At 39.0% G+C, this 16,710-nt stretch overlaps 2 protein-coding genes across 3 annotated transcripts; one reads left to right on the top strand and one right to left on the bottom strand.

The window, feature by feature from the left end:
- Positions 1–3,950: 3,950 nt before the first annotated feature.
- On the top strand, positions 3,951–11,114 carry LOC116249142 (bifunctional nuclease 2). Of its 2 annotated transcripts, none has more exons than XM_031622304.2 (10): positions 3,951–4,335; positions 6,073–6,165; positions 6,439–6,488; positions 6,569–6,625; positions 6,902–6,967; positions 7,122–7,193; positions 7,493–7,602; positions 9,947–10,035; positions 10,118–10,189; positions 10,782–11,114. In XM_031622304.2, exons 1-9 carry the CDS (start codon positions 4,038–4,040, stop codon positions 10,168–10,170), a joined length of 888 nt encoding a protein of 295 aa, XP_031478164.1. In that variant the 5' UTR covers positions 3,951–4,037; the 3' UTR covers positions 10,171–10,189; positions 10,782–11,114. The 2 variants fall into 2 exon arrangements, with proteins under 2 accessions (XP_031478164.1, XP_031478163.1); XM_031622303.2 differs by having other exon boundaries at positions 3,952–4,335; positions 6,073–6,288.
- Positions 11,115–12,018: 904 nt separating this feature from the next.
- LOC116247054 (ornithine decarboxylase-like) lies at positions 12,019–13,765 on the bottom strand. The gene has a single exon (XM_031619003.2). It carries the CDS (start codon positions 13,566–13,568, stop codon positions 12,270–12,272), a length of 1,299 nt encoding a protein of 432 aa, XP_031474863.1. The 5' UTR covers positions 13,569–13,765; the 3' UTR covers positions 12,019–12,269.
- Between the last annotated feature and the right edge of the window lie 2,945 nt (positions 13,766–16,710).

A 16,710-nucleotide genomic window follows, 5' to 3' on the forward strand; every position in this document is an offset into this window, starting at 1 on the left:
TGGACGTGAACCGTATAAATCTTGTGTTCTTGTTCTCTATTAGGACCTGACCTGGCTTGACTCAACTCAATTTTAATAAAAAATATCTAAAATATATAAATCTAATTATATAAATATATATTTACATTTATATATAATTTTTTTATATACATTGTCGGACTCGACAATAAGTGGCTCCTAGAAGTCTTTGTTTGTAGAAAATGGCCGCGTTAATTAACATTTAAACCGCCTTCTTTTCTTCCACACAGCATGAGAAAAGGTGGGCGCAAGAAACATAAAAATGCTTGTCTCATGTGTCTTGTTAGTATCGCAAAGGAAACGTAAAAATGCTTTAAATCAATTCCTCCTTTTTGGAGGTCTAAGATCTCGCAGCCAAAGCTTGAGATTTTCAAAAAACTGTCGATTTATTTATTTGTTTCCATGACTTTTGCACTTGAGGTAATGGAGGATTAGTTTGATTGCTTAATGCTTATGAACATTTTATTTCACGTCAAAACTGGTAAAGGATTGCGCCGGTTTCTTTACTTTCTTTTCTTTTGTACCTTCAATAATTATCTAAATTGGATCTTGGAAAAGAAAGTTTATCCCCCTCAAAATTTCACAAACAAAATTTTTACATGTAACTTTTAAAATTTTTAATTAGCATACATAAAAATTTTGATAAAATTTATATTTTTGCTCTTGTTAAAATTTTGAAATTATAATTCGGTCTGGGTGAAAGATTTCTGACTCTGCCCCTACATCAGCCAATGATGTTTGATACAAATGAAAAATTATTAATATTGTTTTTGGTGTTTAGATGACATCAAAATCAGTTTGTCTCAAGAAACTCTTTTTTTTTTGGTGCAAATCTGGTTCTTAAATGAAAATGAATATCCCAGTCCCCCCTTCCTTCCCTGCGATTGTTGACAAAAAACATTAGTTTTAGGTGTGTCATCCCAAACCACGGATCAATTTTTAAAAATAAATTAAAAAAATCCTTTCTAACAAAACTTTTTTTTTTAAAACAAATTTTTTTTAGAAGTATTTGGATGAACACTATAAGAAATTTTTTGAGGCAAAAAATGGAAATTCCAAATATCTATTTCAGAAAAATTTGGATGACAGAAAAAAAGAGTTTTGCCAAAAAATCATTTTCAAAACGTCTATTTTTAAAAAAGAAGTAAATAACCTGACACTCCCCAAGATCATTCACAAAAAAAGTATGTTTCATCCTACTACCCACACACAAACCAGTTTTTAGAAACTTGTTAAAGAACCAAACTGAAAAAAAAAAAAACTCGTTTTCATAAAACCAAATTTTTTAAGTGTGCCATCCAAACACAACCTATGTGTCTTCCTTTTCTCCTTTTTCATTTTTTTTTCACATATAAGGTGATTATTATTTGTTGTTTTCAGAAATTAAGTTGTATTGTACATCCAATAATTTTAACAAGAAAAAGCTGGTAGGATGGGCCTCACTTTTGAGGCGCATTGTCCGTTTGATTCCCAAATGTGATACTCTTACCGACTCCAAATAGTGAGAATTGTGATACTCAAGTTGTATGGTGTACCATTGTTTAGTAGGTCCTTAAATAACCCTAAGCTCTCGGGGTAAGAAGAAGAGGGAGGGCTTTGGCGCTTTCGCTCTTGCTTCGCCCACACCTAATGAAAACTGACTTATCAGCCCATGATTTAAAAAAAGATTAACAAAACTACATAAACAAAAGTGAGCAGCTAATGAAGCGCTTATGTTAATAAATATTGATGAAGCATCTCAATAAAATAGTTTTTGTTAGTTCATGCGTGTGTTTCCAGTTGCAAATCCCCATGTTATTTACATCAAATATCTTAAAGATGAAACATTGGCTTTTATTTTTTGCTCTGCTCCCCTATCAAAACAACGTAATGAAACCTGAAAACTTCTTAATGTCGTTTTACTAAACTAAATTAAAAAAATTCTCCCCCATAAGTTTTAGTTGAGAGAAAAAGACACAATATTTAAAAAGTTTAGAAGTTGTTTCGTTGTATTAAACTATGTTGATTACACATAAAAACCTTGGTAAGTTATTGTTGGGTCTGCAAGGTAATAGTATTATGCTTCAACCTACATATGGATGTTTTTCATTACATAAAATTGATTTTACGAGAACTCAAAAGAGTGCGCCTATCACCTCTTGCTCCATTCATCGCGCTAACTGAAAAAACCACTATGGTTCGACTGGTGTTTTCCATTACATCAAATTGATTTTATGGGAGCTCAAAAAAAAAGACTAATTGAGCGCTTATCACCTCTTGTCTTATTTAGTACACTAATTCTAAAAATCACTATGCTTCAACTTCCATATCATATTTTTCATTTCATTTTATTAATTTTATGGGAGTTCCAAAAGGAAAGGCTGACCATGTCTTGTTGCCCCCATTCATCGCACTAAATCCAAAAAACAATATCTTTCAAGTTGCATATAGATATTTTTGACATAAAATTGCTCAGAGAACTCTAAATAAAGATTATCACCTCTTGCCATTGCACTAACCCCAAAAAAATATATAAAGTAATCGAATTAACGTGCTTGACGGAGGAGTTGATGATTCGACATATCACCTAACATGCTCCACCAACGGCGAGTCGCCGTCGGTGGGTCCACCACAGACGCATCATCCTTTTCTTCGCCTTCGATCTTCTAGCAGGTTTCGGTTTCATATCTGTTTCTCCAAACTAATAAATTTGCACAAACGTGCTCCGCTTTTGTCATTTTTGTGTGTGGCCACTGAACTTTGTCCATAATTGCCAAACAGGAATCTCACAGTAACGCCTATTAACTTACATAAATAATTTTGATAGTCTAGTCTATTCTATTATTTGGAAAGTGATTGTTCATTGTGGAAAAAAAAAACAAATCAAGTTTATAAATTAATCCCCAACCAAACAGGTTGAATATGGTCTAGGATTCCAAACATGTTTCAACTCCAGTTCCTGTTATGAGTTATATTTATATATAATAGAGACTGACAGACAATAAGTTGAAAGATGCTAAGATTGGTACAAGTTATACGTTGTGTCACCACCTTGTTTATTTGATTCCATCCACGATCTCACCTTCCTAAACTTCAACAAGACACCATACTTATCTATGTCGATCTCATTAATGAGATCGAGATGGTTTTTGCAGAGGTCAATCTGTATCCCTTTTCTTGTGCAGTTTTGTTGGATCAAAGGTCGGCAGGTGATCCATCCTTTCTCCTCTGTCGTGGTTCTTCTTCCTTCCGCTTATTCGAATCGACTTCCAAGGCCGCCATGGGTCTTCCCCTTCTCTCTGATCTTCAAAGAACTCTTTCTTTATCAAGTGGTACCATTACACCCAAATAAAAAAATTGTATCACTAGCAACAGAACTTCCATTCTTGCCTTCTTGCTTCCATGCACACATTGCATTCTGAACAGTCGGTTGCCCTTTCTTCTATCGAACCTTGTTTCTAGTTACTTTGTTCCCTAGTTCTTCTACTGACATGAATCCTTAAAAAAAAAAATATTCTTTCTACCAAGCTGAAACATTATATGCCCATATCCACAGTAAACTATGATTTCCTACCCATCAACCCTTTGAATAGATTAGACTTAAGATGTCTTTCAGACAATTTTGCATTTATATGGAGTATTGGGAAGGACAATAGTATCGAGCATTTGTTGAACTGATCTTTACAACTTCTACATTTTATTGATAATCTTGAATTAGCTTTTAGCTATTTTTAAATGTAAAGAAGGGGAGATAGCCGGATAGGCCTATTCTCCCCGATGTGCACTGCTACTGGTTAAAGATAGCAAAACTAAACCTGCTTTTTGCAGTTGCCAGCAAGAGAGTATCGTATATGAGAAAAAAACTCAAAGATTAGGCTCGTTCCTGACATGTTGAGCAAAAGATAGGTACCTTAATAAAATCCTCCCGCCTCTATATCTTTCCCATCCCGGCGATTTTTGTTTTTTCTCCGACAGTGGACGGGTAGGCAGCTCAGAGAGAAAGAGCGAGAGAGAGAGAGGGAGAGAGACGGGAAAGGAGAATGTCTGGGATCCAACTTCGTTTCTATCGCGTCCCGGGAACGAGAATTTCGTCATCTGCAGAGGAGCTCCCACATTGGTGGAGATCATCATCACCACCGTCGTCATCATCATCTTCGTCTCCTTCTTCGTGTTATTGGAATCGCAGAGTAAACATGGGAAGACGACTCGTGGTCTCCTGCAAGAGGGCGTCCGGCTTCCCCAATAACGGCAGTAGGTCGCCGGGGAATCGTCGACGTGATAGGGACCGGGGCGATGGAAACCATGGGGAGTACATTGAGGCCTTCCTTCTTGCGCCAGGTAACCAATTTAAAAATCCTTGATCCTTCTTGTAAATGCTTCTCTCTATGAGCATTTTTTTCTTCTTCTGCCCGAATGTGTACTTTTCCATTTATTTTGTCCTGAGAGCTTGATTTTGCACTTCTTGCCCCAATTAAGAAACATTTTATGGTTTATTTATCTTTTAAGGGACATGCTAGTGGCAAAACGTGTTCATCAGATGAGAAAATCAACTAGTTTGTGTCTCTAAGATGCAATATATATAGGGTTGGGTAAAGAGGTATAGGTCGTAACTTCCCATTTCTCTTTTGATTCCTTGCTTCTTGGTATGGTCTTTGATTATGAACATTTGGTCATTATATCCCTTTCCATAATGCTTCTTAATAATGTTTTTTTTCGTTGCCAAGATAATATAATTGCTTGTAATCTTATCTTGATGGTTCAGAGAAAGTTTTTCTGCATTCAAATGGCATGTAGATTAGGTATACGGGGTTTCATCCTATGGTGGGTATGATCCTTTTTCATTAGTGGCACTTGCACCCGCACACAGAGAGCTGGTTGGTTCTCCTCTGCTTTTCTTGTTGCCCATTGATTGGGGAGCCAGAAAATGGGAGATTGGGAGGTAATGCGATGGATTCGTGGGGAACGGCGTTCTTGTGCTATTCGAGGCGTATTTGTAAAACTGATGTAATGAAGTGGAGAATAAGATGGTTGATTTTAATTTCCAGTAAGCGCAAAATTTTGTTTGGGCTTTTCGCCTACTGTACGAGACAATCAGAGAACCTTCTGCCGGGAGTCGTTTCTTATCGACAGTGGAACTTGTGTTGGTCAAAAAAAGTTGTCATCCTCTGGATATTTGCTGCTAATGTTGTATACATAGGGAGCTATAAAATTAGAGGCTGTTGATCCTTGGAAGAATGTAACATCCTGGTTTTTCAGGTAAGATTTCTATCGTGTTTTACTGGCTCTTGTAGCGAATTACCAGAATAGACTCTCTAGGCCGATAACGCCCAATGTTTTTGACACTTGTTAAATACTGGTCAAAATAAACAGTAGGAGGGACATCGGTTGACTTAAATATGTAAAAACTAATATTGGTGGGTTTTTGTAAATTTCATGTTTTTATCAGGAAAATGTCACATATTTCCAAAATATTGCCCAAAAAAGTTGTTATTTTAAAAAATCATTTATATATATAGTTGAATCATATTCCTTTAACATTGAAAAAACTATTCTGAATGTTTCTCATTAATCTTCATAATTTCATCATATCTTTATTATTATTTATATGTTTCTAATTTGCAATTCTCGAGATTTTCTCAAGAAAATAACATAAAAATTCTGAGAAAAACTTCTCACTTCCCAGAGAATAATATTTGTTACCATGCTTAATTCTTTTCAATTTAAGGACTAAATAATGTAAAAACAGTTTACGATATGGAACTGATTGTTTTGGTGGCAAATTCTCTTCATGGGATCGAGAAGTGAGTCTCTAAATATATGTTCAGGATACCTTTCGGATAGTAGTTTACCCTGACTTTGATTTGCTTTTTGACCTGTGGTAGTTCAGGTGTTACAAATGCTCTCTGCTTTGTGCATCATAATAGAACTCTAGCTCGCGTCTTCTGTTTCTTTTGTTGTTCTGTCAGTGACTCAGTAACTATACTCATTCTGATAAGGCAATGATTTTATGTGTATTTGTAGTGTGTGAATGCTGATGTACAAATTTCTAAAAGAGATTCCTTTTGTTGTACTTAGAAACTGTCAGGCACCACAAGTTGCGAAAGAGTGGCTTCATAGTTGAGGAAAACTGGAATACTCTTGGCCATTTTCTCACCTTTCCTCTTCAAGGCAAGGATTACAATGCTCATGCCATTTCCTCAGTTGGAGAGAGTTTCTTCAGGCAGTTTCGAAATCCCACAATATTTCTGAAAATTGCATGTGATGGTGACTTCTGGCTGCCTATTATTGTTGGTATGCTAATGCATGAAAATGCATGAAACTTTCATTTATGCTTGAACTGACTTTTTGAGTTATATAATTACAGTTTCCTGTGTTTAGTTTTTTTAATCTTCAACCTTTTGGTTCCTCTAAGCAATAATAAACTCACTGGTTTACTGGCAGGAGAATTTGCTATGGAAGGGTTAATCACTGCACTACAAGGCAAAAGGGAGGTAAATTTGTGTTTGTTTTAAATTTCTTGTACTTTTTTTTCCTTTTATTTTAGTGTAATTGGAATGTGAACATACTGCAGGAGTCCCCAGATCAATTTGACTTCATGAAAGATGTTGTTGAAGCACTTGGATACGAGGTGGATTGCAATTTATATTTTTCTTTTTACTTTAATGCGAAAGGAAAAGTCACTTCTTCATTATGCTTATGGTCCCTACTTTTTGTTTTACTTTCAAAACAAAAAGTAAAATCACAATAGTGCAATAAATTTGTCTGACATGTGGCCTTCAAATATGATAATATCTTGTCAATTGTATCTGTTGAGCATCATGTTTAGCAGCTATACAGATCTTCAGATACCATGTTTACATTTGGGTTCTGTTGCTAATCTAGGACTTTATGCTTTTAACTGCAGATAAGAATGGTGAGGATTACGGAAAGGATTGTAAATACTTACCATGCACACATTGATATTGGCAAGGTAACATTAAACCGTACACACCATTTTTTCTGTTAGTCATCCTTATACGCTTGAAATCTAGTTGGACTGTAAATTTCACTGGCTATAGTTCTCAAAATTTGTAAATCTACCATTTTCTCTTTTCTATATATTTATAAACTTGGAGAATATACAGGCTGGGGAGCAGGCTGTTCTTAGTCTGGATTCTAGGCCATCAGATGCAATAAATTTGGCAAGAAGATGCAAGGTAACCACTGAAAATGTCTTTTGTAATGCTTATAGTTCCGAACCTCAGAAAGATGTATTTTATGCCTTGAAATGGATGGATTCTCTATGAGAACAGTTGCATGTCATTGCTTTTGTTTAGCTCTACAAAATTACAATTCTTCTATTGCCACACTCAAGTGTTATCTTCATGTAATAATAGAATCATTTTACTAAAGGTTTTGAACACTTGGGATGTTTGACAAAATCTTTTTATTAAGAAGCGGGGGTTAAATTAGAAAATTTATTGGATCTTTGGTTTTTATTTGAACTTCTCGACAGGCACCAATATATGTAAATAAGCAGATAGTGTCAGCAGATGCCATTCAAGTTGTTTACGGGAGGTGGAAAGGGAATGATATGAAGTCCACTTATGACGTATTATTGGACAGGTACTTGGTGATGGAATTTTTTCCTGTTATTAAATTTTCTGAGCTTGCTTAATGACCATACTAATCTTATATTTTCTGCTATTTGTGACAGTAAGCTTACACGTTTATGTACTTTCAACTATTTTCCTGGTTTACTGCTAAGCAGATTTTGTCAAATGATTTTATGGTTATAAATTTATAATCAAGTAAGTGAAAATTCAATAGCTGTGTTTTATGTACTGTGATAAACTCAGAATTGATCAAGAAAAAATATCTATGTAATACCAATGTAGGGCAAGTTTGAAATTTTACTTTCTTTTTGTTCTTTATGATTCTATGTTGGCGATGTTTGCGTTATCCACACTTAGGTTAGTTATATGCTATTCCAGATTCAAGAGTCTCACCTTTAGCAAAAGGGACATCATCGATGTCCAATCCTCCTGTTTCTGTATCTAAACTTTCTTAGTGTAAATACGTAATATGCTTCATTGAAGCATATGTATGAAAATTTAAAGTGTATTTTCCTTTATTCTTTTTCCCTTTTCTTGTCCTTAATGTGTATACTTGATCCTCTAAGTCTCATTTGTATTCTTTTGGTGTTTTCCATGTCTTCTAGGACTGAGTTTCCTCATTATTTCTCTGCTTATTGATGTCAGCTTCGTATCTTTCTGTTCTCTCTTTCTTCACAGCCTGTTCTTTCACTTTTTCAGTTTTCACCATGGGTAGATTTCCTACAACAGAAATTTGATCTTGTGAGCTCATACATTTGAATTTTTTAAAGAGAAACGTTATTAGAAAAAATAAATTTGATTTTTTGAATGTCTCTAATTATTCTGTAATTTGGAGGTAGAGCATTACCCCTTTTTCCTGCCAAAGTCTGCCTCCCTGGCTTGTTCAGAAATTATCTGCGAGGATACACCTGTTAAAGGATAATGTGATCTTAACTGATGTGGAGTCAAAGGGTTAAAGGTTGTCTCATTCTGAACTTGAACGTGAACCTTCATCATAGCCTATTCTTCTTTTAGGCCTTTGGAATTTTGAGGCTTAAGGTGTCGGTAAGTTACCGCAGGGATAATTTCATTGTTTAACCATGCTCAGAAAAATGTTCACATTCAAAGAGTCCACTAAGTTCTAGAGAGAACAGTAGAGCTTTTTTTTGGTGTGCGTGTGTTAGCTTAAGATGATAATGGGATTACAAAGGGTTTAATACCTACTTAAGTACTTGTGTACAGAATGGAGGCGAAGATAGTTCAGTAGCTGGTTTGAGTACTCTAATAGCTGGTCCAAGCTGGTCAAGAACAGCCAAGTTACCTTTCAGAGGGAAAAGTAAGAAATACATAAAAGGATAAACAAAATAAAATTATTGAATATATCGATTTGGACACTCATTCAGATAGTGTGAAGGCTTAACAACCTAACACTTGGTGTGCTTGTTATATGTAAAAGTTCTTTCCTTAGGGCAAAGTTCAGATGGTCTTTTTAGAAGAGCTTCATATCTTTCAGTAAGCTTTTCAGCCACATTACATCTTTACTAGTAATAATTATATAAAGGATTCACCTAAAAAAGAACAAAAAGAATCAGTAATATAGTATTGGTCCATCCATATCTTTCAGTAAGCTTTTCAGCCTTGGTTCGTTTGATATGTATGATCCCTCGTCTTATGCCACTTTTGTTGTCATTGGAAAGAGTTTCAATGGTCTTGTTTAGAGAACAAAAGGGGACAAAAGCACCAGCACTACAGTGTGACTTGATGAAGAAAAGATGAATATCCATCTGAAACTAGAAGCAGCATGATGGAACTGGTTTGCCTCATTTTGCTTACTAAAATATGTGAAACTGAAAGCAATTGTCTACATGAAATAGGTACCATTTTTTTCAACACTCTTTTATCAACGGTCATTAAACTTGAGTCCCTATGGCAGACTTGATTTGGAAATCCTAGATTTTTTCTGTTAATTTTCATTTTATTAGCTCATGGGATCACTTTCTTTCACTAATCCTTGACCTCTTTCTTGAACGATGCTTTTCTTCTCTTCCTGCTGCAATAGTACCTTTTGTAGGTGCTTAAAGTTCCACATGGTTATAAGAATTTCTCTGTACATTGTACCTTTCTGTTCTTAATGATATTTGTCTGAAGGAAAAAGTTTCTTACTACCCATTCATAATTTTCTGAATAAGTAGAACTACTTTTTCTGCTTGTTTTTTAACCTTTTTTTATGTTTTCTCCTTTATTCCCCTTCCTAATCATGTCATTTTTGGTATATTTGCATTTGTTGATAGATTATAAAATGTGGGGTTAGATGATGTTAAAATTACTGTGGTTAATCCAAGTATTTTTGAGACATTGGTTCTACCTGTAAATAGTGCGGAAGGACCTGATCCTGTGTCAGAGGAGCTTAGTTTAGTGAGGAAAATGAATTTGGCAGTCACAGAGGAGCGTTACAAAGATGCAGGTACTCATTTCAGTGGAAGTTTTGTTGTCGAAGCCTGCTGAATATATTCGTATGAGTGCTTATTTTATTTCTCCTTTCGCAGCTTCATGGAGAGACAAACTCAACAAGTTTCGTTTATCACAATATGAACCATAGTTGGTTTGTCATTTAAAAGGTAAAATATGATATTAATAGAGTTCCAGTGACGGTTCAATTTTCATCTATATTGTGAAAAGGAATTTTCACTTCATTTGCTCAATTAAGCGGAAAACAATTAGGATTCTGTCCCTTCGTTTCATCATCAAGGTGACTAAGGCTTTTACAAAGTTCCTAATAGATTGGCGTACTTTCAGTTCACAGCTGCAACCAGATCTAAGTCCATGTTTGTCATTACAAGATCAAGTTGGGTCTTAGTTTGTGTTACTAAAAAACCAACTCCTGTCTGTGAATCTGCCGCTGATTTGTTTGTCAATTCAAACTGATTTCCTGGATGGTATCAATTATCATCTATACCAATATAATAAATGTAGAAAATATGTTCCACTCCTGTTTATTTTTTCACTGGAAGCTGCGATCTAGACTGTATTCGAGGAAGATCCATTCACATCCAGGCATAAAGTCTTGCAGCAGAAACAATATTCCGAGTGCCCTACTTCCTGCTGTTACAGCTATCGTCAGTGACAAACTATCATACTGTTATTGCATGCTGACTATGTGAATATTTTCTGAAAATTTTATTTTAATGTGTCTCTTTCGCCTTGCAACAGGATCAGTAAATTGGGGCTCTAGGTTGATAGCGGAACTACCATGCCAGCTTTGTACAGGTCTTGCTAATACCAAGTTATTCTAACTGTATATAATCATTTGCTAAGCATTTGCCTCCTTGTGCCTAGTACTGCCTTTTCCTACCAAGGAAGTAAATCTGAGCATAGGTATTCGCCTTGATTAAGGTTGAATTGCTAATTGCACAGATTCTGTATCTATGAAATTGAGATTTGGTCCCTTTCCGTAGAGAAGGAACACCCACTGCCACACACAGAGTTAAAGCTCCATGCATGAGCTAATTATAAAAAAAAACGCTGGTTAGTTGACATTGTAAATTTTCTTAATTGGCGGGGGGTGTCATGGCGATGTCCAGTAGTTTTTATTTTATAAACAAGGTTATCAATTGCACCAACTTCTTTGCTTTGATTTAGTAAGCGAGCGTTAGGCAGACCTTAATATATCAAGTCAAAGAGACTTCATTTAAGGGCATCTTTAGATGGTGGAGAGGAAGGTTTGAAACAGAATTTCTGACCCTATATTTCTCATTCAAGCACAACTAAAACTATTTTCTGATGTTTTCCACCCGTCCACATGAAAGTTGCCGCTTTTCTTTAGTCTTTTCGTCGCATCATTCGTAGCGTGGCAGGAAACGCAGAGAACATCTAAGCGTTTCACTTCATTCAAACAGCGTTGAATTTTTTACTACCTGAACGTCTTAAGTTTAACAGCCGCGATAAATCCCTGAATATATCGATGGAATAACTGTTCGATTGCCCTTCCTACCACTTATTGGAAAACGTAAAATTCTTTTCATCTCTGTTCTCTGTGCCTACCAGTAGCAAGCCAGATTGCTAGCAGCCAACTGCCTTGCTGGGCAACTTAAGCTAATCAATAGGCACAAATTTGAAACATGGCCATATGGTTAGGTTCTATGCACTAAATAAAACTGGATCTTGTCTAGCGCCGAATGTGTGCCACCTCACAGTGCAGATTACTTGTTTCCGTGAATCGGAAGTAGAAGGGACGTATATGGATCAGATACTCTTTTGTGTTTCTTAGTTGCACCAAATGTAGCTGGATTTAAAATTTTATTATTGATTTTGCTGATGAACAGTCCTTATCGACAGCATTAATCATGGATCTTGATGCTAGGCCCCATTACTATTAAAAAAAAAAAAAAAACGTGACGATATCAGACTTCTTAAGCCAATTGACATGTGTGTGAGAGAGACAGGGACAGAGCCCTTAATATGACGATTCTAATGAACGAAGTGAAATTTTTACATAAATAAACAAATATTACAGGTACCGTAAAATGCTCCTTTTTTTTTTTGCATTTTGGACTATCAAAGGCGGCCTTTCACATGGTAACTGAAAAGAAAGAAGGAAGAAAATCCTAACAAAAGCCACCCACCAAACAACTACCTTATTGTGCTGTGTGGTCGCCTAGCGGCCCCTACCTTAGTTAAGGTTCAAACTTCGGCCGGAGATCATGGCGGCGGGAGAGAGTAGGCGACGTGGGTGGGGATGGCCGCCGTGTTGAACCCATTGAAGCTGGACCCTGCTGCTGCCGTGTAGGCCCCCATGTTGGGGAACACCACCCAGTCGTTCACGTACAGCTCCGGCAGCCGGACTCCGGACAGCACCGTGTCCAGCGCGTCGCATGTCGGCCCAAACACAGTCGACGTATACTGCCCCATCCCGGCGCACGTCGGATTCACCCGGTTCGACCAACAGGCCAGCGGCTGCGCCGTGATCGTCGCGTGGTCGTAGAGCAGGCAGTTCATCGACCCATAGATCCCGTCGTTGATCCAGTACTCCCTCAGTTCGCCCCTCACCCTCTTCCCGATGATGTTCGTCGCCAGCGTGAACGCCGTCTCGGCGAAGAACCGGCCTGGCTCGGATATGAACGTCACACCGGACTCCGCCGGAAAGTGCGTCTTAAGGGCCGCCCGGATTGTCGCCGAGGCCTCGGCGAACTGCGGGCCGAACGTGAAGCCACCACCGATGTTCAGCACCCGCATGCGCGGGAGGCCGAGCCGTTCAGCCGTGTCGAAGACCGACCGGGCGAAGGCAATCGCCGCGGAGTACGCCCGGGACTGCGTTGCGCCGCTCCCCACGTGGAATGAGACCCCGACGACCGGCAGGCAGGCGGCGTGTGCGGCCTGGAGGAGTGGCACCACCTCCTCCGGGAGGGCGCCGTACTTTGGGCCGAGCGGGCACCGCGCCTCGCCGTCGTCGGGGCCCTTAATCCGCAGGAGGAGGCCGCACCTCGGGTGCAACTTCCTCAGCTTTTCCACCTCTTCCTTGGAATCATAGGTGGTAAGGTTGACGCCCACGCCGGCCGCGTACCGGATGTGGGACTCGGACTTGCAGGGGTTGGCGTAGACGATGCGGTCTGCGGAGACGCCGAGGGCGAGAACGGCTTCGATCTCGGCCCGACTGGCGCAGTCGAAGTTGGCTCCGAGGGCGGCGAGGCCGCTGAGCAGCGCCGGCTCCGGGTTGCACTTGACGGCGTAGAAGGGCTTGACCATGGGGAGCGACTCGTTCCATTTCTCCCACAGGCCGAGGACGACGCCCATGTCCAGCACGTAGAAGGGGTCCTTCTGCTCCTGCTTCATGGCAATGGACTGGATGAGGTCCAGCAGCGGCTGGTTGGTAGCCTTGTTGGTGGCGCCAAGGCTGGTGACCTTCCTGCCCCTGACTCCTGGTGAGCTCAGGATCGCCTGCAAGCCTTTGCTGCCCACCCCATTAGCCCTCACTGCCGGTTGCTCCATCACGGGGGCCATGGAGACCTAGAGAGCAGCAGAGGGAGGGCTAACGGGGAGGGATGGGTTCGAACGTGGAGATGCCAACAAACAAGCTTGGACATCTCAAACACTACACAACCTTCTCAATTTATACCACAACTGAAGGGATGGAACAAGGAAAAAACCCCGAAAGAAAAAAAGTTAGGGGAACAAAAGAAAGAACCATTTTTTATTGGAGGAATCAGCACATAAAAAAAATGCTTCATTGGCATATATAAACCAAAGGTCAACACATCAAACTTTCAATCTTCAATTACCAGGAAAGAGATAGGCATGCGGTGGACGAATTTTACGTCCTTTTGTTTTTTCTTCTCCACATCTATACTGGAGAGAAATCAAAAGAAATGATTTAGGAAAATAAAGATGAAGGAAATGGGCATGCACCAACTTCCTTGATTCTTCTCATCTACAACAACCCATTGCCTACAAATTTGGCAACTTACTTTGACCTGCCTCTGGCCACGGATACTTTAATGAGGGGGTTGGTGAGGGCGAAGCAGCCTACAATTTTCTGGTCGCATATTCTTCCATCAGGAGATAAGGTCTTAACTGATGTCCAGGATCTTCTTTTGGGTTTCCATTGGAGAAGGGTACCAGAGGGCGTCTCTACTGTAAACGGTGCAATGTCTTTTACCATGGTTGGGATGTGTATATCAGAGAAAGGCAGACGCAGCAACACTTAAGCGCTTCTCTCAAACAAGTTTGTCATCATTCCCCACCAACTTCTTTCCACGTTATTTCAAGTGCCTTGATCAAGTTTCTCTAAGCCAAAACCCGCTCCTCTACAACTTTTTTAATACATGTTATGGCACAAAAGATAAAGAATATTGATGGTTCGGAACTTGGGTGGCAATACGGTGCCCCTTTCAATTTGGGTGTCAGTGCATGCCACCATTGCACTCCATAAAAATAGCACCCATGAACACTAAAACTGTGTAAAAAACAATACACCATTTGCAAAAGATCATTAGTGTCGAATAACAGACTTTCGTCGGGAATGAAAATGTTTTTTTTTTTTTTGCTTTCATGTGATATGCATGGCATTTCTATTTCACATGTTTTATATCTCTCCATCTTCCTTTTTAGGAAATTCGAAAATCCAAAATGTTACAAGAAACGGTTACCATCATGGGGGAAAGGGATTGGTGGCTATGACCAAAGCAATGACGAAATCTAGGCGAAGAGAGGGGTCCCAAACTTTGAAAGTTTCATCCCTACACAGAATAGCAGAGAAGGGCGGCGACATTTCGTGTGAAATGTACTTTGTTGAATGAAGCTGCTCCCTGACAAACCAGGCAGCTGGAGGGCACGATGCTATCTTCCTGGGCTTCTTCAATTCGTCTTTGTGGGCTTTAATTGGTCAAGCCGGTTCTATCACTGCTGGCTCTTACGTTCTGCCCTTGCAACCACAGAGACCACTATATACAGGCAGGGTGAAACAAAGGCTCAGGGAAACTAGGTCACACTTGGGTATCGTTATCCTCTAGGAGAGATGTGAAATCTAATAAGAGGGGTCTTCAGGGAAGAGTATTTAGAAAGGTATTTGCTCAGGCACTTAAGAAGATGTTTCAGTTTCCTGTAAATAGCGAGGTAATCGCATTCCGGAGTACAAACCTTCCAATGAGCTCTTGTAAGGTCTCTGCGTACAGAGAGCGAGAGCCCCTGCCTTTCTTGGTTCAAAATACCCCACTATTCATCTAGCCACTCCCAGTTTGATTAGGTTTAAGAGAATCATGCAAAAGTTGGTGCTTTGGCACTGATCACCTTGTCGGCAGGCCTTCACTTTTCTTCTCCTTCCTCCTATAGAAACGCTGGCCAATCAACATCATATTCCCTTGCTGTAGACAGGCATAAAGAAAAAGAAAGTTATATTTCAGCAATTTGGACAAAATGGTCCTAAATTCCAATTTTAGGCGTTACCAACCTGACCAACTTAAGAATTAAGACCGAATCTTTTGTAAGTCAACCAAGATCCAACTCACAAGAAAATCGAGACCTGCATCTAATAAGGTTGTATCTTTGTCGTCCGGAAATCGCGAAACTTCTTGCTTTACCAAATCCAAATAAAACGGTTCAGATTCAGGTTGCCTAGTCTGATAAATCCGATCCGTTAGCAATCCTAGTACTTAATCTGGTCGAATTTGGTTTTATTTAATCAGGTTCAAAGTAGAACCCCGGTTTGGGCAGATAGAGCCAACGGATGCTTATGATCTGCTCAAAACTCAAATATTCCTTACGAGTGAGGCTTAAACGACCTTACATAGGGTAGAAAAAGGACCCATGCATCTGGATCCTAACGAAACAATAATAAATTAAAACCTAAAAACTTTTATAATTGGATCAAAATAAAATAAACTAACAAATAAACTTAAATTGCGATTTTTCTTTTCATTCTTTGCTCCTGCATCAATTTAGCATGGTCGTGTCAGACCCAGGTGTTAGATGGACTATCGTGGATGCGAGGGTGCACAAGTCGAAACAGGCCTAAAACCATTGGGAGAGGAAGTGGAAGGGCCAATGGGTTTTGCTCGTCGAACAAGCAGCAAAGTCTCCCGACATGCAGGGGTCTATCGAACCTGAAGCTCTCCTGACATTATGGTAAATGAATAGTTTTTTTCTTATATTTGATCTTCTCCGTATTGCTTAATGCAACTAACATTAGAAAGATTACATACCTTAGAATCAAGGTTATCAGAAACCCTGCTAATATGTCAAAAGCATCCTTCATGGGAAACCGCTTTCAACCATACTTCTTACAACAGCTACACCGGTTTCCAGGAACAGCAGAACAGGACGTCTTGTTCTACCTGTTTTTAGAACCGCGAATCAAACGTACTCTAGTAAGATCCAATGGTAAATGGACACACATTTTGCTTGTACAAGTCTGGCTTTCAAGTCAGTAGTAATAAGGAGAAGTTACGGAATCAAATGAAGAACCACAAAGGGCAGACTACCTCCCAAAATGAAACTCAGAAACATCAATATGTTGATGGTTTCGCACTGTCATTCACCAAAATTAAAACTAAGTCGTACCCAAAATTCAGCAAATTGAAAACTTGGGGCATGTCTAGTCATGCATAACGTCTCATCTGGCTTTCACGCAATCCATAATTGGTCCAAA

The sequence above is a fragment of the Nymphaea colorata genome, chromosome 2 (assembly GCF_008831285.2).
Source record: "Nymphaea colorata isolate Beijing-Zhang1983 chromosome 2, ASM883128v2, whole genome shotgun sequence".
NCBI classification, from domain to species: Eukaryota; Viridiplantae; Streptophyta; class Magnoliopsida; order Nymphaeales; family Nymphaeaceae; genus Nymphaea; species Nymphaea colorata.